Source organism: Ambystoma mexicanum, chromosome 11 (genome assembly GCF_040938575.1).
Source record: "Ambystoma mexicanum isolate Mex_15411 chromosome 11, UKY_AmexF1_1, whole genome shotgun sequence".
In the NCBI taxonomy this organism is placed as follows: Eukaryota; Metazoa; Chordata; class Amphibia; order Caudata; family Ambystomatidae; genus Ambystoma; species Ambystoma mexicanum.
Window position 1 is genome coordinate 1,108,573,569 of NC_090934.1, and position 27,383 is coordinate 1,108,600,951.

Genomic DNA, 27,383 nt, shown 5'->3' on the forward strand with positions numbered 1-27,383 from the left:
ACCCAGTGGTGTATTTGTAACCAATACGTCACACTCATTTCGAACACCATCTCAATCTCTAGCCTCTCTTCCCTGAAAAGCTCTTAATCTGTCAATGTGGTCAATCTGAAACCTTCTGCCACCACAATCATGGTTCTCCATGCCTTTCATGTGTCATCCATAGCATGTAATGCTATCCAATCCTCCCTTGCGACCACTGCCCCTATTTCTATTGATATGATATGATAGGTTATTTATAATGTGCTTAATACCCAGAGGTTTCTAAGCGCGGACCCGGGGATCGAACCTGTGTTGCTCTGTGTCATCTTGCTTCCAAGGCGTGCATGTTGCCCCTGAGCTATCCTCCCGAGACAACCATTGGTGCTATGGTTCCCTCTTCCTCGACCATGGGTAGCTCTGGCCTGGATAAGTACTTGTTTGGAATGCGCAACATCTTCCCTGCAATTCCTGTAAACCATGCAATGGCAATATCCGTTCCATATTGGAAAATGTCTGGGTCCACTGGTACCCCCCCTCTCTATCTTTCATCCACAATAGGCTTGAACAATCTATTTTACATTGAGCATGTGTATCCCTGGTGTGGAGCACACTATTCCCTTGTCTGTGAATGAGATGGTCATGTTCAAGCTGCTCATAATGTCTCGTCCCAGAATCTTTAGTGGTGTCTGTCGAGAATAAAGCAAAGGAAGAGATAGATTGTGATCTCCCATAGATAGTGAGATATTGTCTGTAAAAGGAACCACTTCTCGAACCCCAGATAATCCTTGAGTGTTCATGGCATCACCTGACAATGTAAATGCTTCTTACCTAATGCAGGACCTAGTTGCCCCTGTGTCAACAAGAAAAGAAAAAGTTGTGTCACCTATCGCCACCCCTATGCAAGGTTCCTCCACAGGGTTGGGTGTGATGGTCTCCTTGATAGGGCTGCTGGCACTGTACCCCCCAGTTTTTCCGCATCCCCCTGTGCCTAAACACCCTTGAGATGTGTCCTGAGGTATCTAGACTATCCACCGAAAATGAATTAATCGAAGTAATATACATCAAATTTTATTCAATGAAAACACTTTCCATCGAAATGCATTTTGATTGAATAAAATTTGATGGATTGTTCAATTCATAATAAATTGAAAACAACATTAATTCCATTGAAAAGATTGTTTTATTGAACAGTTTATGATCTTTTTGAAACTCATAACTGTAATTATTAATAAGTTAACTGTTTTTTAAATTAACAATATATATATATAGTATAGAAGTCATTCAATAAATATTTGTTTTTCCTTTAAACTTTTATAATAACCGTTATATTTTTGGTCCACTAGATGGTGCTGTTCATTCACTTTTCATCTTAAAAGTACATATTTTCTATTATAAAACTGGTGTTTACTACGTCTTATGTACAATGTGATCGCCATTTTGGAAGTCTTTGTTTGCGGTTTCGGATGTTCCTCTCAGAGTTCCTGTTGCATTTGGATTTTTTTTAACGGATACATTTTCTCTTTGGGTTTTTTTCTTTTGGATTGATTTTTTACAGTGGATTTGAATGTTTTCTATGGATTGTATGGCTTTTTTACACACTGTTTTGAGTATTTTCTCGCGTTTCATTGGATGTTTTGGTTTTTGACTGGTTTTATTTCTTTAAAGGATAGGTTCTTGTTTCTTGGATTTGTGGATATAATTGGATTCGGTGAGTTTTCATATGTAATTTAGCACTTTATGTTGAAAGCTATACTGTTAAGATACATTATTTTGTCAGTTGTTTCGAAATTTTGAATTCATTGTTTTAATCTTTCTTCATAATCTCTGTATTTTTTCTTTTGATGATGTGTTTTTTCTTTCGAAATTGTTTGTGCAATGACCATTTCCTGATTTGATTCTTGAATTTTCAGTTGTTTCAAAAAGTTCCATAGTGATGGATTAGGTGTTTTAAACGATTTATTTAGCCCGTTCTGCCATCCCTGCATTCTGTTATTAGTTCTGGCATGTCCTTCTTTCACTGCATCGAAACAGTTTCATACATTTTTGTTGAATCTCAGTCTCCTTCTTGTGCCATTTCTAGTCAATTGTCCAATCCATGTGCTGTCGAAATAGTCTAATAGAGGTTCTAGGTCGTGTTAATTTTTTTTTTAAAAAAGTCTGTTTCACTTAAATGTTCATAGTAATTTTCAACCTGATCAATGTGAACAAAAGCCAGTGCGAATAACAGTTTTAGATTATGCTGAAACTCTAAATCATTTATGTACATTGATTGCATTCCTAGTAATTGTAATTTTCCCCATATTGCATGTGAAAAATGAAAGAAACAACCTTGAATTTGACATGATTGGAAAGTGTTTGTGATTGCTTTCATTTGTTGAACTTCAAAATCAAGTACCATGATTTGGGGAGAGTTTGGATTGATTAATGAACCTGAAAATATGTCTGTACATTTCCTCTGTTTTACTGGGCATTAGCACGTATGTTAACGGTACAAGAGTTTCTTCCACCATTGCGTGCACGCTATAGAACTGTCCAAATGTTTTAGGCATATTTTAAAAGTTGCATCCCCATGCCATTCGATTGTTGGAGGTACTCCATGTTTATTGATGTTCTGAATATTAGTATCTTTTGGTCATTTATATCCTTAATAGTAAGAAATTTTCATTTTTCTCTGTAATTTGTAATTGAAACGGAATTTTAATGTCGTTGAATGTTGTTGGTATTTTGGGAAAGTTTTCTTTTTTTTGTCTCTGTTTATTTATTTGACGCTGAATTGTTTTCATTTCGGGCATCTGTGCTGCCACATGAAAGGGCAGTTTGGTACATATTTGCTTTATAACTGAACCGCCTGCCTCTGTGGTGTTTTCAATAGCCTTTTTTAATTTTGTTTTTTTATCATTACGTTTGTGCTATCTGGCAAATGATTGTGATCAGTCTGGTGAATAATTTGCTCTCCGTGACTGATAGTGACTTTTGAAATATTCTGTGCATTTCCAATATATGCGTTCATTATTCTGTCGTTCTTTGTTGTATGTATATCCTAAATAGGATAGTAGTTTTTTCCCCATTTTTGAGGTAATAAACTCGATTTTTTCTGTCATTTCTGTCACGCCGCCCAACCCGGGCTTGTTCCAGCCCACTTACCTGATGCGGCGTGCCACGCCTTGGAGGGTTTACCCCCGCTTTCGCCTGGGGGGTACGGGGCGGTCCTGGGTGCCGGTTGCTCCTGGGCGCTTGGTCTCGCGCGTACGCGGTCGGCCGCTCCGGTTCCCACGCTCTTCCGGGTTCCCGGGGCGTGCCGTCCCGCGCATGCGCGGTCGACCCCTTCCCGCTTTCCGCGCATGCACGGTTCACGATGCTCCCGGCCGGTTTGCGGCCCAAGCCTCGCTTTGGGCCTCCCAGCACCTGGGAAACAGCACGGCTTGCGTTCCAAGCCTCCCGGGTGTGGGAAGCCCTACTTAAGGAGCCCGGCGGTTTGATCAAACCGCGTCTCAACGTGGTCTGACCGGATCGTTGTTTTGCTCCTGCCTTGACCGGAGTTCCGCTCTGTCCTGCCTGGTCTTCCAGTCCCTTCTGTATAGACCTGCCCTTCCTTGCCCGGGTAGGGGGTCTCCCTGGTTCCCTTCTCCTTGCTCCCTTCCTGCTGGGGTGGTTCCCCCCTTCTCAGTTGTTCTCTGTTCTTCCTCTGGGTTCTTGGTCCTCCTTGGTTCCCTTGCCTTCCCGCCTTCCCTTGCATTCTGCTGCCTCCTGGATTCCAGCTCCTGGATTCGACTCGCAACTCTTCTTGCTCCAGTTGTCTGCAGAGAACTTCTAGCCAAAGACTATCAGGCTCCCCCTGTCAGTGCTTGCACTGTCCTGATGCCACATTAATCAGGGGTGAGCTAACCTGTGGCATCGGGAGCTGGTTCACCTCCAGTCCAGTAACCATTTGGACGGGAGTTGGGCTGGTTCCTTGTGTCACTCTCACATCACCACAGAACTTCTGGCATTCTGGCATCATCCACTAAGCCAACTTCCAGACGAACAGGTACGCTGCGCCCTAGTGACGCCATCTTTAACAGATTGAGACGCCAGGCTTCAGGCTCTTCGGAATCGAAGATGGATGAGGACACCAGTCTTCGTGATGAGATGCAGGCCTTACGTGCTGAGATGATTGCACTCCGCCAGGAGAACCAAACCCTACGCCAGATGGTAACCCAGAGCTCAAATGTTGTTCCTCCACCTGAGAGCGCTATGGCACACACCACTCCCATCAAGATCGATGGAGACCCCAGACGTGTCGGGGAATTCTGCAACCATTGCCGGATACATTTCCTGTATCGTTCAGCCCACTTCAATAACGATAAAGCCAAGATTGGATATATTTTGGGCAATTTGTCTGGAAACGCTCTTGCTTGGGTGACACCGCTTGTGGTTTCTAGCAGTCCCATTCTCGGCGATTTTGTGGCCTTTGAAAAGGCATTTCTGGAAGTGTTTCCGTCCCCCAATCTGGCTTCAGCAGCACAGAACCAGTTAATGGATTCAAAACAAGCCAACACAGACATAATCTCTTATATAGGCCGTTTTCGCCAACTAGCAGCTGATTCCCAATGGCCTGAGATAACACAGAAGACCTTGTTTCGCCGTGGGTTAAGAGAAGAGTACAAGGACGAGCTGTTACACATTCCTGAACCCGAAGATCTACAGAAACTCATTGAACAGGTGCTAAAGATTGATCAGAGATTGGCTGAGAGAAGAGGCGAAAGGCGCCGTTTTGAGAAATCGGACCTCAGACCTCCAATTCCGCCTGCTGGGACACCAGTGTCGTCGAACACCACTCAGGAACCTATGCAGCTAGGCGCCGTAAGGGGCCCTTTGTCTGAGGAAGAAAAGAAGCGGAGGAGAAGCCAACGCCTATGTTTGTACTGCGGAGCCGCAGGTCATTTTCTGGGTACTTGTCCTCTACGACCAATCAAGAAAGGGGGAAACTAGGTGACCTGTCGTGCTCCGGAAAGGCCCCGACAGGTCTGATTCAACCACCAGTCCTTTCCTGCCCTGAATCTGTGTTTCCACCCATGTTGCCTGCAGTCCTAATGATTCTGAAGGTCAGTCTCAAGTGGCTGAATAAGACAGTCGAGATCCATGGGTTGTTGGATTGTGGGGCCTCTGGGAACTACATCGATGAGCGCTTTGCCATCAACAACGGCATACCATTGCTTACCAAAGAAGAAGCGATTCCAGTAGAAGTCATTGATGGAACCCCATTGGCTTCTGGCCCCATACGACTACATACTGTGGGTATGTTGTTACGCATCAAAGGACACGAAGAGAGAATCGCGCTGGATGTTATAAGGACACCTTCATATCAAGTGGTCTTGGGGCTACCTTGGCTTCAGCGACACAACCCCATAATAAACTGGGAGACACGTACTCTGGAGTTCACCTCCTCTTTTTGCCTTCAAGAATGCTGTAGCCCTAACACGTCCTCAGAGACGTCCGTCTCGACAGCCTTAGTCCCAGGAAGAGAATCATCTGGTTTGTGTTCCTTGTCTATGATACCGTCTGAATATGCTGGCTTGATGTCAGTATTCTCCGAACCAAGGGACATCGCACTGCCGCCTCACAGGCCTTTTGACTGCTCCATAGACTTGGTTTCCGGAGCCGTGATGCCACATGGAAAGGTGTATGCCCTCACCCAGTCTGAAAAACAGGTCCTCCGGGATTATCTCGATGATTGCATCAAGAAAGGATACATCGTTCCTTACAAGTCACCTGCAGGATTCCCATTGTTTTTTGTGAAGAAAAAGGAAGGCTCTTTACGGCCTTGTATTGACTACCGCCAACTGAACGACATCACCCTTAAAGACAGGTACCCGTTACCATTGATCCGGAATATCATGGAGTCCTTACGTTCAGCCAGGGTCTTTACTAAATTAGACCTCCGCGGAGCCTATCATCTCGTCAGAATCAAGGAGGGAGATGAATGGAAGACGGCTTTCAAGACACCTTTCGGGCACTATGAATACAGGGTAATGCCCTTTGGGCTGTGTAACGCCCCGGCTGTCTTCCAACGGTTTATGGACTATGTTTTCAGCGACTTAATTGGCATCTCTGTTTGGGTGTATTTAGATGACATCTTGATCTACTCCGACAACCGAGAGGAACACATCTCCCACGTTCGTGTAGTTCTCCAACGATTGTTACAACATCGTCTGTTTGCCAAGGCTGAGAAATGTTCCTTTCATCGGGATGAGATGGAATTCCTGGGATATGTAATCACTGGTACAGGAATTAGCATGGATTCCGGTAAGGTCCGGGCTATTCAGAACTGGAAACAACCACAGGACGTGAGATCACTTCAGCGATTTCTGGGATTCGCAAACTTTTATCGGCGTTTCATTCCGCAATTTTCACGTCTCACAGCTCCATTGACGCGTCTGACCAGTGTGAAGATACCCTACCTCTGGGATACTGAGGCATCAGTGGCGTTCGATGCCTTGAAGTCTGCATTCTGTACTGCACCTGTTCTTTGTCACCCCAATGATGAGATGCCTTACATCGTCGAAGCCGATGCTTCCAGCTTTGCTGTTGGCGCAGTCCTGTTGCAGAAACATCCCTCTACGGGTGACGAACTTCCTGTGGCCTATTACTCACGCAAACTCTCTCCTTGTGAACAGAACTACTCAGTCATAGAAAGAGAGCTATTGGCAATCAAGACAGCGTTTGAGGAATGGAGGCATCATTTGCTTGGTGGTCGCTTTTCAGTAGAAGTCCGCACCGACCACCGCAACCTGCAGTACTTGCGATCTTTGCAGTGTCATACCGCCCGTCAAGCTCGATGGGCCTTTTTTTTCTCCCACTACGATTTCAACATCACGTACATTCCTAGTGCCCGGAACTTAAAAGCCGATGCTTTATCCCGCTCCTTGGAAAGAGAGGTGGAGGAGGTCAACCAACCCATTCCATTGATTTCCCCCAAGCACTTTCTTCTCACGATCTCTCCCCATTTGCAGAAGATCTTCCAGGAGACTCAGACAGACCCAGACCGCATCAATCTACTGAAACGTCCACAAATCACGGAACGTGAAGGTTTTCTTTTCTTCCTACACCGGTTGTACATAGCATCGAGATCTCTTCGCTTGGACATTCTCCATGGGTTCCATGATTCGCAAGTAGGAGGTCATCGTGGCATCAAGGCGACCCAGGAGTTGATTGCCAGGCAGTTCTGGTGGCCGGGTTGGGCTAAGGAAACCAAACTATATGTGGAGAGCTGCCCAGTTTGCGCCCAGACCAAGACGCCCAGGAGAAGACCTTTGGGGTTGCTCAGACCCACTGAACTACCACCCTATCCCTGGCATACCATAGCCACTGATTTCATCATCGAGCTTCCACCATCAGAGGGACACACCTGCATCATGGTAGTGGTGGATTGTTTCACTAAGTCTGCGCATTTCATTCCCTTTTCCAGGATTCCTACTTCCTCTCAAATGGCTTTGGCTTTTCTGCATCACATCTACCGTTTACATGGGTTACCAGAGAAGATCATTTCGGATCGTGGGTCTCAGTTCCTCTCCTCCTTTTGGCGTCAGTTGTGCAGCCACCTTGGAATACGCAGAGCTCTGAGTTCAGGTTATCACCCGCAAACTAATGGGCAGACTGAAAGAACGAATCAGACCTTGGAGCAATACTTACGTTGCTACACTAACGCCACCCAATCCAACTGGATGAAGTACCTGGATTTGGCGGAAGTTTCCTACAACAATGCAACCCACGCGGCCACTGGTGTCAGTCCTTATATTTGCTCTACCGGACAGCATCCTAAGCTGTTTCCCTTTTGTCCTGTGCCACCCAGTGCCGTCCCATCGGCTGACCAGATGATCCGCGTTATCCAGAAGCAGCATGATTTGGCTCGGAGTGCCCTGGCAGATGCTCAACAGCGCATGAGGGAGCAGGCTAACCGGGGAAGGACCATTGAACCCAGATTTCAGGTGGGAGATCAGGTTTGGTTGTCGTCCAAGAACTTACCTGTACATAATCTGCCCACTAAACTGGCACCTCGGTTTTTTGGGCCTTTCAAGATTTACAAGTGCATATCTGCAGTAGCTTTTTGATTGGTATTGCCCCAATCTTGGCGGGTACACCCAGTCTTTCACGTTTCCCTGTTAAAACCCTTTGTGAAAGACACGTTTGAACGTTCCAGCCCACGTCCAGCCTCAATCCAGGTTCAGGGGGTTCCGGAATTCGAAGTGCAGGAGATATGTGACTCCCGGATTCGTCGAGGTGTGCTCCAGTTTCTGGTAGATTGGAAGGGTTATCCTGCTTGTGACCGTACCTGGGAACCGCACGGTTTCGTGCATGCACCTCGCCTTGTCCGTGACTTTTTTCTCCGGTTTCCTTGGAAGCCTGGGGCCCCGGCTCTTTCTGGGAGGGGGCATGGTGTCACGCCGCCCAACCCGGGCTTGTTCCAGCCCACTTACCTGATGCGGCGTGCCACGCCTTGGAGGGGTTACCCCCGCTTTCGCCTGGGGGGTATGGGGCGGTCCTGGGTGCCGGTTGCTCCTGGGCGCTTGGTCTCACGCGTACGCGGTCGGCCGCTCCGGTTCCCGCGCTCTTCTGGGTTCCCGGGGCGTGCCGTCCCGCGCATGCGCGGTCGACCCCTTCCCGCTTTCTGCGCATGCGCGGTACACGATGCTCTCGGCTCCCGGCCGGTTTGCGGCCCAAGCCTCGCTTTGGGCCTCCCAGCACCTGGGAAACAGCACGGCTTGCGTTCCAAGCCTCCCGGGTGTGGGAGGCCCTACTTAAGGAGCCCGGCGGTTTGATCAAACCGCGTCTCAACGTGGTCTGACCGGATCGTTGTTTTGCTCCTGCCTTGACCTGAGTTCCGCTCTGTCCTGCCTGGTCTTCCAGTCCCTTCTGTATAGACCTGCCCTTCCTTGCCCGGGTAGGGGGTCTCCCTGGTTCCCGTCTCCTTGCTCCCTTCCTGCTGGGGTGGTTCCCCCCTTCTCAGTTGTTCTCTGTTCTTCCTCTGGGTTCTTGGTCCTCCTTGGTTCCCTTGCCTTCCCGCCTTCCCTTGCATTCTGCTGCCTCCTGGATTCCAGCTCCTGGATTCGACTCGCAACTCTTCTTGCTCCAGTTGTCTGCAGAGAACTTCTAGCCAAAGACTATCAGGCTCCCCCTGTCAGTGCTTGCACTGTACTGATGCCACATTAATCAGGGGTGAGCTAACCTGTGGCATCGGGAGCTGGTTCACCTCCAGTCCAGTAACCATTTGGACGGGAGTTGGGCTGGTTCCTTGTGTCACTCTCACATCACCACAGAACTTCTGGCATTCTGGCATCATCTACTAAGCCAACTTCCGGACGAACAGGTACGCTGCGCCCTAGTGACGCCATCTTTAACAATTTCTTTCCTCTGTAAAAATGAATAAACCAACATTTATTTTGAATGCAAACCTATTATTATCGTATTGTCGTACAATATTTTTATTGTGTTGCTATGAATAACATTTCTTACTAATAGTGTGAAATAACGTTCTCCTCTCACTTCGCTCCGACAATCAGGTCGTTTCTCTCAGCACTCCGCACACAATTGATATTAGGACGTTAGGAGCAAATTAAATATTTAATGTGGGGGTTGGGGGTCAGAGGGATTAGGGGGGTGAAGTCTTTGGTGGTTGAGGGGGGGTTGGTGTGGACCCCCTTATTAAAAACTAAAGATCCCAATATCCCTGTAACGTTACGTTTACATCTGTTATTTCTCTGCTTTTTCTTTCAAACAAATTCTCATTTTCGATGGATAGGTTTCGATGGATATCTACTTTCAATTGAAAAGATAGCATTTCAATGAATTTCTTTTCATTGGATTTGTTTTGATGGATTTTATTTTCAATGGTTAATTTTCGATGGAAAGACCATAAACCGTGTCCTGACTGACCACAGGTCCAACACTTTGGTGGCTCCCTCCCTTGCCCTTCGAACCCTCCCGAGAAATCCCTTAGATTCTGCTGCACTTGTTGCCCATAGCCTCAAACCCCTCCTGGAAAGCCCCCTTGGTTGTGATGCATTTGTCATCCATCTTCCTGCCCTCTGCCCGTTTTTTAATCTTCTGCTGCCATAGCCTACAATGGTGAACTATCGTGAGTTGTATTTCGGGCCATCCCTTTGCTTCTATCCTTGCCAATTTCCGCACACCCTTCTGAATAGGCTCTGGTAGCCCCTGTACCAGTATGTAATCAAATATTGCTACTGTTTTGTCCAGAGACTCTCAAGTTTCAAGGCGCCACAGTTCTTGAATCTCCTGAATGTACTGCCCCAATATCAGATGTGTCTGGGTACTGGGTCCTCAGGACTTGCCATACTGCTGCCCTGCAGTCTGCAAACGGTGAACCCCGCCCTTATCCATACGTCATCAGCTGCATCTCCTAATATTGACACTTACAGTCCCTTCACATCTCCCACAGCTAACCTGTGTTCCACTGTCATTTTCTCCATCTCATGAATCTACTTTGCAGCCCCTGCACTCAACAGTGGTAACCTACACTTCACATTCTCCTTGTCTGTATGCTTCCATGGTACATACTGACGTCACACCCCTCCACTCTCTAGTAAGGGCATCTGTGTGAACCCTGCCTCCTCCTCATGCATCCTTCTAGTCAGCCTCAGTTGTCAGTCCCCTCTCTCGCTCTCGATGCCTGCCCATACGTCTATTGGCTCTAATATGGGTATTCGGCCGCTGTCATCATATATCCGTGTTAACCGTCCCCTCGAACAAGCAAATTCCTGTCTCACCTTTTCTTCATCCTTGGAGGCCTCTAAGCCTATCGAGGTACGTAGTGGTGTCCTGTTGGGTGTGCAAGTCGTTTTCCAGTCTGTCTGCTCATTCAAGCTGACCCCTCCTTCTCCCCGTGTGCGTCCTAAATTCCCATGCCACTCGCTTGTCTGTCCCGTCCCCATTGACTTTGATGGTAACTGTTCCCCCCTCTCGCCCCCAATGTTCCTGTCCTCACTCTCAGACCCTGTGTCCATGTTACTACAAAAATCGTCTGCAAAGCTGAGCCTCCTCAATGTCGAGTCTGTGTTAGGCCTTGTGCTGAGGTCGATGTCCCTCAAGTCATACCTGCTTCCTCTTCCCCAGGCCACTATGTCTGCTCCTTCCCTTTTTATTGTGCTCCTGCCTCGTGAGCTTGTGCTGTCTGGTTTTGTCCGTCTGCCCCCCTCGGGTCTGTCACCTCCCCTGTGTAGAGATCCTTGTGCCTTCACTGCTTTTATTGCTCACTCGTCTTCCTCACTACGCGCACGTTCCCTTGCCAGCCAATCCAGGTGTAACTTCCTCTGTTCCCACTCAGCCAACTTGTGTTTTTCCCGCTCTGCTACTCCTCTTTGCCTTTCAATCTCTTCCACTTCCTTTGTTCTTCTATCCTCCTGCTCTTCTCTCTTCCTTTCTGTGAGGTCTCTTTCGACCCTCTCCTCTTATTCCCTTTCCCTGCGCTCCTTCTCCTCCTCCCTCCTTCGTTCTATATCCTCCCACTCCATCTTCTCTCCTCTCCTCTCCTCCTCTCTCTGTCCTCACGTTATAAGTTCTCCTCCTGGTCCTTCTCCCTCCTATCCTCCTCATCAATTATCTCTGCCCAGTCTGCTGCTTCGCTACTTCCCTTCAGACCCTCCATAGCCTTAGTCGCCCCTTCTGCCGCGCCATCTATTTTCCGTTGCAGCTTCAGGAGTATCTGTCCTCCTATCCATTTGTTTGTGGCAATGCTCCAGAGCCCCTCCTTCTGCCCTTCTACGAATCGCCTCTCGCCTCTCGCTCGATAACCTGCTGCCCTACGCCTACCAGCCTTTCCTCCTTAGTTTACAGTGGTGGTTTATATGTCGGATTTGAGTACCTTTCTGTTGCCTTTAACTCTTGCATTGGGTTCATCCCTTGCTCATCATCTGTGTCATCGGACACTACACTTGGAGGAACATGGGTTGGTGTGGAGGGATGAATCCCTGGCTCCTTCACCTCCTGCTGGCTCAGCAGCCACTGACGCCTTACTGCATCCCCATCGCCCTCCTGAAACATGCGCCACAATTCGAACATGGCCATGTGTTTTGTTAACTTCTTACCACTGTAAGTACCCCGTATGTGTGTCAGTAATGATTGCTGCACGCCTTTGGAGAAACTTCCACAAGGTGGCCATAATTTAGTTAACTTTCCATCTGTACATTTGGTCCATTCTATGCTATAATTGCACATTTTCTCCCGATAAGGTGGGAGTGTCTTATACAGGTGCTGAAGGGGTGTGTTCCCCCGCACTTCCACTGATACCTAGGGTTTCGATAGACTGCGGTTTAGGGAGAAAGGCACAGTATAATGGCAATCATTTTCAGTTTCTACAAGCCCCTTTGGATCCACAACTTACCAGGCTCCAAATATCTCTTTCAAGTACCTTTTAATCACTTTTTGCAGCCATTGGTTACAAAAATTCAAATGTATTTGCAAGACAGCAGAGAATATGTAAAACTTGCATCCAACGCAAAGCATAAGTAATTAAAGTAACATTAGATGGGTTCACATGGAATCTTTCTCTGCCCTTCTGAACAGTGCTTGTCCATCTTTTGGTACCGACTGACCAATGTTCAACCCAGTGGCGGCTGGTGAATTTTTTAACTTGAGGGGTGTAAATATTTGTCACAAATAGCTCGACCGACCAGTCATAGCAACAGAGACCAAATCCTCCCATGGACATTCGGGGGGTTCTCTTCCCATGGACATTTTTGAGAATAATTGGTTAAAATGGTGCATTAAACAGAAAACTTTCTGTGAAAATGTGGCAAAAAATCGACAGTTTGCAATTGTTTTTTATAGGGTAACGCATCAAAAAATCCAATAGATGCAAGCCACTAACAGTACAAAAGAGCATTTTCCAATGCATTTTCATGATTCCTTTTGCCACAATATGTGTCAGCATGAAAAACATGCTCACACTGGATGTGCCCATACATTTCCATGCTGGCTGCACCTATACATGCCAGTATTGCCACATAAGAATATACTCCTGTTTGCTTTCTGAATAATGCCAGTAGTGAATGACAATAGAAGAAAAGATGTTCAAGCTGGCTTAAAGAATACATTCCAGTATCTGCACATAAGAGCATACACCTGTTGGCTTTGCCATTAAAAATGACATGCCACAATAAGAAAACATGTCTCACATGTAATAGCACATCATGTTTGCTTAGAAAAATGCCATGCCACAATAAGAAATGTCTCGAATGGCTGCACAAAAATGCCAGTCTAGCCTTGTAATAACACTTTTAAAGCTTGCGTTATGTTAAAAGATTGGGTAAAAAATGTCATGCTACAGTAAGAAATCTAGCCATTTATTATTGTGGCCAGTGACTACACCAAAATGGCAGTCTAGCCAAGTACTAACACTTATCATGCATTCTGAGCGGGCTTCGGATTCATTCCCAAATCCAAGGCCTACTCACGGTGATGGAGATTGGGACTTAGATTTTGGGAATGAATGGAGCAGCGGTCCCCTCAACGGCATGGTGAACGCGCTCACCATGCTGGTGAACGGGCCTCTCTGATTCATTACAAAATCAAAGGGTTGCTCACCAACAGAATGAATGGAGCAGAAGCCTGCTCTGAGCCTGCTATGAGTGGGCCTCAGCTCCATTCATTACCCAAATCAAAGGCATGCTACCCAGCATGGTGAGCACGCTCACAGTGTTGGTGCAGGCCTTTGATTTGGGTCCCCACTCTCCCCACAACCACAAATCAGAGGATTTGGGAATGTGGAGGGGGATTGTTCATGTACATATGTATTCAAGCACGCACCCATACACATTCACATTCACATCCATGCGCATACTCACACAACATACACTCATTCATGCTCTCACGCGCACATTTTTTTTCCTTACCTGCTCTGTCACGGTCCAGAATCCGCTCTGTCAGGTCCTAAAATGCTCTGCAGCTCCTGCGTAGCATAGACAGGAACCAGGAAGTGTGGTGCAACCCCTGGAAGACAGCGCTGAATGTGTGGAATGCGCATAGCCTGCAGCCCCAATGGGCAATGCAAGGCTGGGGATGCAAAACGTCCCAGGCCATGGCCTTGCATGGCCCATCAGGTGCTCGCGCTGGGATGCAAAACTGTCAAAGGGAAACCAACTTTTCATTTGATAGTTCAAGCCAGCCCAGAAGCACTCTCTAAGCTGCAACAAGCAGCTGAGGGAGCGCTTAGTGGCGGCTCGTTCACAATGGATGTGTCATTGTCCCATCACCAATTATGGACGAGCCGCCACTAGTTCAACTGTCATTTACTAGTAACCATTAGATTTGCATAAATAGAGATTTCAAGAGTCCTTTTCATCTTTACGTCAGATGAGAACTCTTATTACGGTAGATAAGTATGTTTTCTATGTGCAGTATATTTCATCTGCAGTAAATAAACCACGCTGCCCGTTTAAAACCATCAACCACTAAGCTTACCCTAGTGGGTCTCCATCCTGCGACATCTCAACTGAGAAAGGCACACAAGTTACATTTTTTCCAATGTTCCATTACTAATTTGTTAACCTAGAACCAGCTCTTCTTGGGATTGCTTGCCATTTCTTTCTCCTGAAGTTGTAAAGAAAATGCTAACTTCACTAAAACCATCTTGTTATTCTGATGATGCTATTCCTACTTTCCTTTGGAAGAAACTCTCAGTTGAGTCCTTTGTATTTATTAACTGTGCTTATTAATATTTTGTGTTTTTATGGTTCCTTACCTTCCTTTCTAAAGACAGGACTAGTCACTCCTTGGTTGAAGGAGGGATCCTTAAATCCTGATGATTTGAATAACTAGCAGAATGTCAGTAATCTTCCCCTCTTCGGCAAACCTTTGGAAAAACAGTTTCCATTCAATGAGAGGCTTGTATTGATGCTTATCATCTATTACAGATTATCAATCACGGTTTCATACTCAATAAAACACAGAAACAGCTACCGTGCAAGTTGTAGATGATATTTTCGATATAGCTGATTTGAAAGGGCCTTGCTTATTGGTGCTGTTGGACATGTTCACAACTTTTGATACCGTCTGCCACAATACTCCTTTTTCTATTCGGAGGAACCAAATAGGAATGAGTGGCTTAGTTTTTAAATGGTTTCAACTGTTTCTGTAAAATGCAACTCACGCCGTACAAATGGGTCATTTTCATTCACCTCTTTTTCCTGTTCTGTGTAGAGTACTAATGGGGTCACTTTTCTCCCCGTAGCTGTCAGAGTACTGATGTTACCCAGCTGTATCTTAAAATCTTTTCACCTGAGGATATATCCCTCCTTTAATCCTGTCAGAAATCACTCATTGGATGAACTTGGTCAGCTCCTCCCTCTATAGTCTTTATTTAACTACTTTTCAAAAAATAATTCCTGGCAGCAATTTCATGGAGAGAGCAAATCATTTAGTTTCTTCTTTTTCTGGCCTGGAACCCTCCTCTTTTGGTAATAATTGAACCCTTGTTTGGAATCATTCACTATGTTTTTGCTCTCTTGAGACAAACGATCTTGTATATTGCTTAAGAAAGATTCAATCTTGCCTCTTATTGAATTATTAGGCGGCCCTGGATGGATTGGGGGAGTCAGGCAAGGAGGTTGGGGCAAGGGCAGTGGGAACTCCTTCTTTGGCGGGTAAGTGAAGTTTAAACCAAGCTTTGAAGAGATCCACATTGAGACTGGCCTTGATTGTGAGCAACAGGTTCCAATGGACTGGGGTGGCTAGGGAGAAATGGTGGAAGTGAGAAGAGGCGTGGGGGGAGCATGTTTTTTGGCATTATCTTGATTTCTCCAGCCAAACGTTGATCACCTTTTGGAAATGTTGTTTTAACCAGTCTCTGATGTCAGACGATGCACCATATCTATGCGCAATATCTTTATTTCAACTACGTAATCTATCATTTTTCAATTGCGGTTGACATGGAGGGTTCGGAATGCCGCCACAATTCTCCAATCTTGTAAATCTCTCAAAACATGGCTTTTTCAACAACACCTGACCAAGTACTAATCTCATTGGATACACAGGGCCTCATTACACGGAATGCGGTAAGGGTTTACCGGTACTGGTAAGGGCACCAGTACCGGTAAACACTTACCACCTTACTACAAGGTCCCTTTGCAGGACCCGACCTCAACGGCTGGTTTTACCAGCCGTTAAGGAACGGGCCCGCAAAGGGACCTTGGTGCTAATTACGGTACCGCAATTTGCGGTACCCTAATTAGCTCCTTCCCCATTCCCATTGAGCCCTATGGGGGCAAAAATGGGAATGGGGAAGTGCCTTGGTGAATGGGGAATTACCGCCCCCGCTCACCTTGGAGTAGGGCGGTAATTCCACCATCCACCAAGGCAGACACGGTAAAATACCGGCGGCAACCATGGCGCTATTTACCGCATAGCGTGTAATGAGGCCCACAGACCCCAACTCATACTACTGCACTACTGTTAAAACATTTTAACCCAAACACTGGCTACCCACATGCTGAACAGTGCCCCACTGCTCTTAAGCTACATCCACGCTTTAAACAGTAAAATAAAAATAAATAAAAGGAGGCTTTAGCCTCTGCGCAGTCCATCTTGTCTTGTGAATCTTCTGTGAAGGCAACAAAGGAAAGGTTTTTCATAGTGATCAATCTTAACACCTGGCCTGTTCCATTCTGCAGTATATGCCTCAGTTTTTTCACACATTGATGGAGTTAATGCTATTTTGACAGTAGTCCCTAAATGCAATGTGCTACCTCTGGGATGATCTTCACATAGTTCTGTTTGCCTGGTAGCCAGGAATCAAAATGTCAATCACATCAAAGCTGGCTTTGCTCAATTAGACTGGCTTCCTTTGGAAGAGTGGAAACCCTTTAAACTGGACTGTATATCATACAAAGCAGTTTTTCTAAATAAATGTTATATTTAGAAAATACATTGAAAATACCTGGTGGGTAAATAATAACTTTGTCTTGAAATCCCCAAAGTCTCCAAAGTGAAGATATCCAACCAAGCATTCTCAGTTATTGTCACACAATTCTAGAATTCTTTGCCATTGAATGTTTGCTCTAAGGCAGTGGATGGCAGCACTTGTTAAATCAATTAGGGATGAACTGAAAGAGCATACAGTGAAAGTAAAACTTATCTGGTACACTAGGCCTCAATAAGCTCAATAGAGTACATATGTCAAACCTTGAAAACGTTATCCAAATAGTAATGGTTTGTGGCAATTGAAGACAACAAGCAACAGAGGCTTTTTTGTTCAATGGAGGTTATGTACCTTCTTGGATTATTTAGGTTTCGTTCCAAGGAAACAGACATTGCCCACGAGAGAATTTTCTTCTTAAAAAAGCCAGACCGTGCTGTGCCTTCTTTAATCTTTTCCATGATCTTCTCCCAGACTCTGGGGACTCCCATGTGCGCGGAGGGCTGAGCTTCTTTTAGAGTGGTAATCAGGCTTCCCTGATTGGAAAGGAAGATGGAAGCCAACACGTGAACATGTTTTACCTAATGATTTATACATTAAAAAAGTGACATCAAGTTACCAGAAACTCAGGGGGAATGCACAAAATGACATTTTCAAACCAGCTTTCAATCTGTAACTGACAGTGCAAAACTCCTCCCCCCAACGAGAGTAACCAGACCTCATGCAAACTCCATCATCCTTTTCCTTTTGGAGAACAACAATATCTGCTTAGTGAGTTAATCTGAATTTAGACAGAATGGAATCTAGTGCTCGAATGTTGCCATGAGGAATCAGTTTTTAGCACTTCATAAGAACCCTAAATAATTAAATCCATGAATCCAACTTCATTTAGGTACAGAAATGCAATACTGAATACAATGATCAGTCAGAAAGATTATATACTACTTCGGAAAATATGTGTTTTTCATGGATTTGCTAATATTAGTATGGTGAGATAGCAAGACTTTCAAAGCCATTTTCCCTGAAGAAACGAAGCAGCAAACTAGGATAGAATGGAATCAGGGACCATGCCGCACAACATTTTCTTTCATTCCATGTGATAAAGAAGACTGGCACATGATATAACTCAAGCATCAGACATGGATGTGAGAAACATGCATTTCCCTCAGCTCCGTACCATATACGCTTTTTCCTGTACAGTATAAAATGTAATCATATTTTCATCAGTTATTCAGTGACAGTCTAAAAATCTTTAAATATTAGAACATGCTTCCTGAGGTTACCTTTAACACTCACAGTTGATAAACCTTTGTGCTTTACCTTAATTTCTCCAATTCATGTTTCTGTTTTTCTCTGCTTCACCCTTTGCCATGAAGTTGCCTAAAACGGGTATAGCTATCTGACTCCTAATTCTTGTTACTTTTTGAGGGATTTGAGCATTTCATTGACAAAGGACTGTTTTCTCTGTAAGATAACCGACAGATCAATCTTCCTAAAAGAAGTAACACTCCTAAATCAAATCAATGAGTCAGGAATAAGTTCCAGCGCAATGTAACACTTTTTTTTCCTTTGAGTGGGAGTTTAACAAAGTGTAAAAATAGCCAGTATGGTCTCTAGTCAGATTTTGCGAGTTGTGAATATTCTTTAAATGGTGCTGTTTGAATCATGTAATTGTGTTTCAGAAAGGCTTTAATAATTACCCTTGGAGAAAACAGAGTAGCGGCATGGGGAAAGATAAAATCCCCTTAATTTCCTTCAATGGCATCAAGACAGCACCTCCAGTTGAGCCCACAGTTGTTTGCCTTCTGAAAAATCAGCTCTCAACTACTTGACCATATTAGAAATAGAAGGGAAAGTGTAAGGTTCCATAGTTATAGGCCTATTTCTAAGTTAGGGACATTTAAACATGTCTCAAAGTGTCTTCTTTAAGAAAACAAACAATTGATGTTGATCCTCCCTTTACAATAGCACAATCCCAGTCAGCAAAACAGAACACTTTAATTTATGAAGTGCAATAAGCAAACAGTACAGCAGTGAATTCACTCCTGGTTCTATTAAGGTATTTCAAATTGCCACGTTGGTTTTACTACCACTTCCTAAAAATAAGGTTTGTAATTTGTATGGCCATGAAAACCCCAATGTTTTGTATTACAAACCTTCAGCTGTACAATTCTACAGCTTAATTTCTGCTGAATTTAACTATTTACTAAGTATGTAACCAATATACAATAAGAGCATACACAATGTTGTATGTACCCGGTTTAAAAGTTGTACATAACATATTTGAATAGAGCTGCATATTTGGGTGAATGTACTATGTATGAATTTATATTATTATTGTTAAGCTTTTAATGATCTTTAACAGTACAATATCACACCGTATTCACATATCTGAAAAATCTTATCATTTTACATGTAAAATATTAGTGTACTTAAGCCAAATGAGATTCACACATGATTCCATTCTAACACATATTTCTAAAACCATGAATAATGCAAATATCTCATCAATGGAGAATGTAACCAAAGCAAATACCAAACACAAAAGAAAACATAGGAAAAGTAATAAGCATGTACAATTCAGAGCATATACAAACGTTTGGCACATTAATAAGCTGTTCGACCTTTGCATTATATTCCAATTAAGACATTAAAAGTATCAAATAAACATCCAATAGTCAGTGAAAAGAATACCTGATTAAGTTGGCAAACACACACATACGGGACTGATTTTTTTATTTGAAATAAGTAGCTTAAGTGCCTAAGTTCTTCTTACACTTTTTATTTAGCTTAGTAAATTCAGTTTTACTTACACTATTTTTTTTAGCTCAGTAAATCAGCCCAATACAAATATACATGTGCGGATGATTTGCTAAGTGAAATAAATAGCTTAAGTAGGTGTCTATGTCATTTTTTCAATTTACACCTTTTTTTGAGCTTAGTAAATTTAGAATTACTTAAGCTACTTATTTAGCTTAGTAAATCAGCCAAATATGGAATATTTTTTACAAAACAGTTATGGTTAACCCAAACAAAACGTAAAGCCTACAAACATCAACTCCCTTTGCTAGTTCTTGTATATTGTGACCCACTCTCTCCAGGAAGACTGAAAGGGATCCCCTAGAAGATTTTGGAGGTTAAGAGGAGATCTGATCAAATAGAGGGAAGGAATGTTGTACTATCAGCTGGCCCAGTGGGCCAGAGTATTCCTGGTGATGTGGTTGAAATATATCCCCAGATGATGTGTGTAATGTCTGCCAATATTTTATCTGCTGTGACTATTGTCCCGTTTGAAACTGTAGCAACCCTGGACAGTGATGGCCAAGTTGCATGACCAAGAACCTCTTCATATAAAAAAACAGATCTATAAACAACAGAAGGGAGTGAGAATGGGTGCGACCTTTACTCCAGACGTAGCCAACCTATACACGGCACACTATGAGAGCCTTTACATTTTCTCTGAGAATAACCCGCTCGCCGCCCATGTATATCAGCCTGGAAATGGTACATAGACAACGTTTATCTACTCTGGAGTGGTGATGAAATTCAACTAGCCAGTTTCCATCAGTGGCTTAATAATTGTGATCACAATATAAAGTTCACGATGATGTGGGATAAAAAGTCCATCAACTTCCTAGACCTAATAATATATAAAGGAGAGGATAGGTTACCTCCCTCTTTGTACAGAAAACCCACTGATCTATATGGTTTGCAACACTTCTCGAGTTTCCATCCAGCTGACTTGAGGTCAAATCTACCATACGGGTAGCTTCTCAGAATACATGAAACTGCTCTGAAGGAAGGGAGTTTAAATCTCATGTAGACCTTTTGAAGAAAAGGTTCTTGGGGAGGGGATATGCAAAAAGAAAGTTCCTAAAAAATAGCAGCTAACACTGACAGAGAGATTTGCCTGTTGTCAAAAGAAAAACCTGTAATAGACAAGACTAGTATCTGCATCTACATATAACCCGATCAGTAATCAGATTAAAAAGATCATCCAAAAAAACTGGCATTTAGTCAAATAAGAAGACACACTTAAGAAAAAACATTGTTTAGCTTCAAAAAGAATCCAAATTTGCAACAGAAACTGATACATACCTATTAAATTACATCAGAAGAATAGACAGTATGCACAATGTGGGTACTGCCCCCTGTTACTGGGCACCACATATGTCGACAGTGTGTTGTGTGTAATTACACTGAGACAAAACACGTGTTTGAACATGGATAGTTCAAATGGGAATTTAGGACACACACTCATTGTAACAGCAGAAATGGAATATACGTGATTGAATGTCCCTGTAACTTGCTGTACATGGGTAAAACTATCCGCACGGTGAAACAACGCATATCGGAACAAAGATCATGTATTCTTAATAATATGTCTGATAAACCTTTAGTGGAACACTACAGAATGCAGGGCCATAGTGATAGAGACCGAAAATGGTTTATCCTACAACCTCTGCGATATCCCTCATGGGTGGAGATATTGGCAAGCAATTGTATAAGGCAGAACAACGCTGGATTTACTGGTTGAATACAGTAAATCCGGGACTTAATCTGAATGTGGACTAATCTGATATTCGATTCAGGATAAATGTATCTTCTACATTGTAAATGTATTCTCTTTTTATGTTAAAATCAGTTCATGTGTTACCCAATATGAGGCTCTAGTAATTAGTCAATGGACACGTGGGGATTCTCTCATAAAGCATACTAATTAAGGATGGGTTCAAACATGGATGCAATGTTTTCGATCAGCCACGCTCCTAGCTGGTTCCCTAGCTAACATGCAGCCACTGAGTACATAAACAATGGACAGTTTGTAGTCTGTCTGCCTTTTTTATTCCAGACAAGTTGAATCCGATAAATTCCATAAAAAAATGGCCGACCCCTTTCTCAATTCGAATGCGAATGATAACTTAAACGGGCATTGCGCGGTGGCAGAGTTAAACTTCATAGGCAAGAAGAGTTGCTTTTACCTTAACAATAAGCACTTGCCGTTTTTGGTCAGAGTATGAGTGAAATTGGAACGCCTTACGCGCTCCAGCTAACACATTTGGTTTGCACGTACAAGTGTACAATCTACAGGCGGTTTTGCCGGCTCCACCTCTATAAACATGGCAGCGCTGTGCCTCACAGCGAACTATACTATACTGGGTTGCCCATTTAGACTGTGATTTTAGGCTGTACTTAATTGATAAATGAGTGAAATTGTCACACCAGCACTTAAGTGTGCGCCAACTAGCTACATATAATGTGCAGATACTGCGGCTAGACTGTGATTGCTGTTTCTACCCAAGATACATATGCCTTGGTAGACTGAGTCGATACTTTTTTTTCACAGAAGTAATTTTAAACTGCACAGGAGGAGATGCAAGAAACCTTTATCTAGTGCCTCTTGGCTCAAAAATAAGGAGAAGGTGAGCCTGTTTCATGTAACACTAATAATTATATAAATAAATTGTATGTTGGATTGTAATTAGATACACACATTCGGAATGCCATGTCCTTATTTATAGTGTCATCAAGAGATCTGTGTATGCAGAACATGGATACCTATCCCACCAAAAATTTAAAGAAATTGGGATACCAAAAACATGCCCCCATGGTAGGAGGGTTAGCTTATTTTACTGCTTATGTTTGCACGTTTAAAATTAATATTTAATTAATTAATTAAATAAATAAATTCAGATAGACTTCCCCGCCCCCTTATCTCATGTAAATGTCATTTTTCTCACAGGGATTCAGGTACAAAAGAAGCCTCTATTAAAAATACCTGTACTGTCCTGATAAAGGCCATCCATACTTGGTGCACATGAACTTCTCTTTATAGGCTGAAACACAGTGTGTTGACTGTTTAATTTGTCGCCAAAGAAATATTTACATTGTAAAATAGGTACAAGTGAGAGAACAAGAAATACTATTTATGATGTAATTAATGCAAACTAATGCCAATGTGGTTTCGTTTTTCCTGTGTGTATGTATATATCATCCAGTAGATGCACTGGTGATAGTGTTGTATGTGAAATGTTGGATTTATGTCTACCTAGTGTCCTATTTGATATGTTTTCAGACTATGTGCAATATGTATGTGACTAGATGTGGTTTTAATTTAATCTTAATTCAATAAAAAATCTAAATTTATTTTTTGGTACTCACTCGTGTGGGTCTAATATAATTGAACAATGGTACCCAGGTCTATCTGAATAGTGGGCCCTGATCATTTGCTTTTCTTGTGCACAAGTTGCTGGGGTCCCTCAAACATTTACTTCCAATGAATTCGAAGATGTCTGTTTCAAGCCCAGTTTTGTGAATGACCCTGCGGTGCCACTATCTAATCCTTTTTCCCAACGGATTAAATTTAGTACCTTGTGTGAGCAGGTTAAGCTATGGCAAGCAGCCGGTTAAATCTGCAGAGGTACTAGCTATTGGTATGAATAAAAGAGTACTCCCCCATATAGTGAATACCATGAGAAGCAGGGGGGAAGACGATGAATGCTAAATGCAAATGTAAATCTCCCACCCATGTTCCTGGGGATAATTTGACCACTGAGGCGGCTAATTTATTATTTACCCTTCTGGGTGGTTTGAGGGAGGCTATTTCTATATATACTGGATATAATGGTTGGTTTGTCTAACACAGTAATTGAATAATAGTATCCAAACACTTGCACCTAAAATTGATCAGAGACAGGGCTTCCCATCTAATATTTCCTCCCAGATTGGCATGAATCCAGCATCGATACCTCGAAATGGGATGGGGTACAAGGTATAGTTAGGCCATAAGGATTCTTCTTTTTCTGATGTACTTGGGTGGTGTACTGATGCCAAAATTAAGGACCCCTTAACTGTGCCAATAGTTAACCCCTTTCTCCATAGTATGGCCTCAGTCATTGATGTCATCAATTCTTGTACAGCAACTAATGTTGATGGAACCCGGGGTAGTACATGTGAGGGTGGGTGGTATAGCTTGGGACTTTAGTACATCTGGAGGGCCATCCATAGGATCACCTGGGTTTGATCTCCCATCCGTGCTGATGTGTAATGTGCCTAGACTGCCTCAAGATGCTATCGAGAGTCAATCCTCCCTTGTGAACAAGTGCACCCATTGGATCAGACATGTCAAGGGGTGCACTTCTTTTTATCAGGGAGGATACATTCAGGTGTATTTTGGAGGGCAATTCAAATAGCTCATTTGATAGTGTTTGGATCTTCTTCACGAATAAGAACTTACTGGGAGGTCTTTAGGCTATTGACTTCAGAACATACCCTCCAGAAGGTTCAACAATGAGTATAAGGCGGTACCCTTTTGAATCTCAGGTCTCTCCGATGGGCCCTAGCAGGGTTGGTATGAATGGTGGGGCCCCTTTTGAAGGGCCCATTGCTGCCTTGCCTAAAACCTTGAATAATGACTGCAATCCACAATATGTCCAATCGGGTGGAAGAAAGAACAGTCTTGAGGGTGTTGTTTGATGATTCCTGGGCAGTGCAAGGGATGTTCAGGTTCAGAACTGTCACCTATTACCTTGGAATATAGCAGGACTGACTAAGAAAACTCAGAGATCATCAGCTAACTGTATTCCAGGAAACATGGGCTATGGACCCAGTGGAGTTTGAGGGCTACGAGTAATTTCAGGTCCCTGCGCAGAAGAGATCTAGGGGGCGCTCAAGTGGTGGCTATCAATATGGGTTGTTTCTTCCCTGAATTGTCAAGTCGTTTTGAGAGAAACCAGCCTATGAGGTCTTCAACATCTGCTCATGTCTACGCTGCATGGCTTTATTTTTTTGTTGTTTAATGTGTACAACAGAACTAACTCCATGACTAGTGTTAATAAGATATGTGAACTGGTAACCACATGGGAAGGATATGACCAGCTAAATACCCATATAGTGGTTGTGGGCAATTTTAATCTACAAATGTAACCTCTAGTTTATCTGGAAGGGACATGGGAGGACCAGGATGCCGCCTGGGATATACCCTCTCTGTTGGCTGCACACCCTGAGAGAACCTGTAACTTGCAGATGAAAACAGCTTGCACACTCTATGCACTCAGATTAAGGGCGTGTAATGGGCAGTTTTGCGGAGATCAACCTGCTGCCCATACGCTTCTAGGGTTTAATGGTTCTTCTCTGACCGATTATATTCTAGTATCCCTTGGGTCCTGGAGATTCATAGCTTGGTTCAAGATTGTAGATAGACAGGAAAGTGACCATCGACCGATATCGAGCTCCCTCTGGCTCCCCAACTCTCCTTAAACCCGGAGGTCCTCCATTGCCAACTCACGCTGTGGCCTTTACAGGACATGCTGGGAAAGGGGTGAAGTGGGTGAATCTTTTGAAGTGGGATATTATCCCAGATCTTTATAAGGCAAGCCTTTCATACATTAAAAATATTTGTAGCTTTGATTCCAATGATCATTGGGTCCTTGATTATTTCACGCTCTGAAACACTTGTGTATGAGCGCTATGTAAATAAAATATCAATCAATCAATCAATCCTTTCTGACTTCCGGAAGGTCACTCTAGGCATTACACCTCTTCTAACCCACTCAAGATCAGCAGTAAATAGACACACATTAACAGAGGAGGGTTGGTATGATCTTGAATGTGTCCAGGCTAAGCAGTGTCTGGTGCATTGTCTGTCTTCAGCCCCACCTATTGATTAACCTTTGCTGCGAGCTAGATGTAAATACTATAAAAGCACCATTAAAAAATAAAAAAGAGATGTATTAAAGAATGTGATGGGCTGATCTAGCAGAAGCCCATGACAATGGTGATTCTATCAACTCTTGGAAGTTGGCCTCTGGAACAGAGGTCAATGGGAATACGCCTACCCAGTGCAGCATTACCTCTGATGCTTGGGAGAACCATTTCTTCCACTAGTGGAAGGTTGCACTAGTGGAATGACTAGCACTTTGGAGGAGGTTGCCAGGGCCATTAAGTCACAGAAGGGGGTAAAGCAGTAGGCCCTGATAGGATCCCTGCAGACATCTTCAAAGAGGAGCTGTTCATATGGGCACCGGTTTTATCAAAACTCTTTTCTGCCTTCAGAAATCTGGCTCTAGTATGAGATTATTGGCACCATGCCAAAATAAACCCAATTCATGAAAAGGGGGAAGGACCTAGCACCAAACCATTGCTCGATATCATTGTTGGACAGCTCGGGGAAGCTATTTGCTTAGGTCATTTTGCATCATATTCAATCATGGGTGAGAAGTAACAAATCATTAGCTTCCTCCAAGCAGGATTCCAACCTGGTATGGGCACCACTGACCAAAGTTTTCATCTGAACCTGTTGATTCAGAAGTACACCGTCTTGTGCAAAATTAAATTATACCCAGTTTTTGTTCATCTTAAAACAGCATCCGACCGTGTACCGTGTGATCTTCTTAGGCAAGTGTTAGAAAAGAGAGAAAATCACCCCAGTTAATTTCTTGCATCTGACTGCTCTATCGTAATAACAAAGCACTGGTAAGTTATGGTTTAGCCGGATAACCCACCCCACATCTTGATGTCACCAAAGGTGTAAGGCAGGGGTGCACGCTGGTCCCCATGCTTTTTAATATTTATGTTAATGAGCTGATAGTAGCCCTTCAACAAAATTGCCTAAACCCCCTGAAAGACATCTACCCTGGTTTATTTTTCACGGATGATGCCACACTCCAGGCTACATACCTGCAGGGTCTTAAAGCTACCATGGTGACATTTATCAGGGAGCTAAGACTGCTCCTGAACATCAGCAAAACCAAATCCCTAGTTTTTAAACCTAGGTTCGCTCAGCACCAGGTTTTTAGTAATCAGGGTAGATAGTCAAAAACTCAAACAAGTCTTGTTTTATGACTATCTTGGTACCCACTACTATGAGCCTGGCCAATGGTCTGCACAACTAGTTAAAGCCGGCTCTAACCTTGAGAAATATAGTGGAGCTATCTGTGCTTTTTTTTACCCAGCGTGGTAAGGGTGAAGTAAAGCCAGCGCTAGAACTGTATGAAAAGCAGGCCATAACTGCAGCTACATTGGAAGCTGAACTCTGGGGTTGTGCCAAAATGTCTTGTTTATCGATAGTTGAGAGCAAATTCTTTAAAAAATGTGCTCCAACTACTGCAGGGTGCACTAAATATGTTCATTAAGATTGCACTTGATTTGAGTCCCATGGATAGCAAGGCCTCTAAAAAGCCTGCATTATATTGATTAAGATTATGTTATACCCTGCCCCTTCACATATTTAGGGATGAGCTGATTTATGTAATGTAGTATGGAGCAGCCTCACGTCAGCCTGGCTGTCAGCAGTGGAATGCTGGGGGTGTGCACGAGAGGGAATACGGAGAGAAGACGGTTGGAAGAGGACGGAGTCAGCGGCAGTGTTCATGTCCCCTATCCCTTATTACTACTTAATTGTAATTAATACAGTGTAACCTTACCCATTTTCAGCCCCATTAATAAACTGCTACGTACAGCATTCCTGCATCCTCCCATACTTCAGTGGTGATGA

The 27,383-nt window shown here is 43.7% G+C and overlaps 1 protein-coding gene across 3 annotated transcripts in view; it reads right to left on the reverse strand.

The window, feature by feature from the left end:
- ACSBG1 (acyl-CoA synthetase bubblegum family member 1) overlaps positions 1–27,383 on the reverse strand; it is a 1,203,629-nt gene that overhangs the window by 198,731 nt on the left and 977,515 nt on the right. For all 3 annotated transcript variants that reach the window (XM_069624414.1, XM_069624415.1, XM_069624413.1), the window contains one exon: positions 17,243–17,424. In XM_069624414.1, the coding sequence (XP_069480515.1) occupies positions 17,243–17,424 (182 nt within the window). The remainder of the gene's footprint in view (positions 1–17,242; positions 17,425–27,383) is intronic.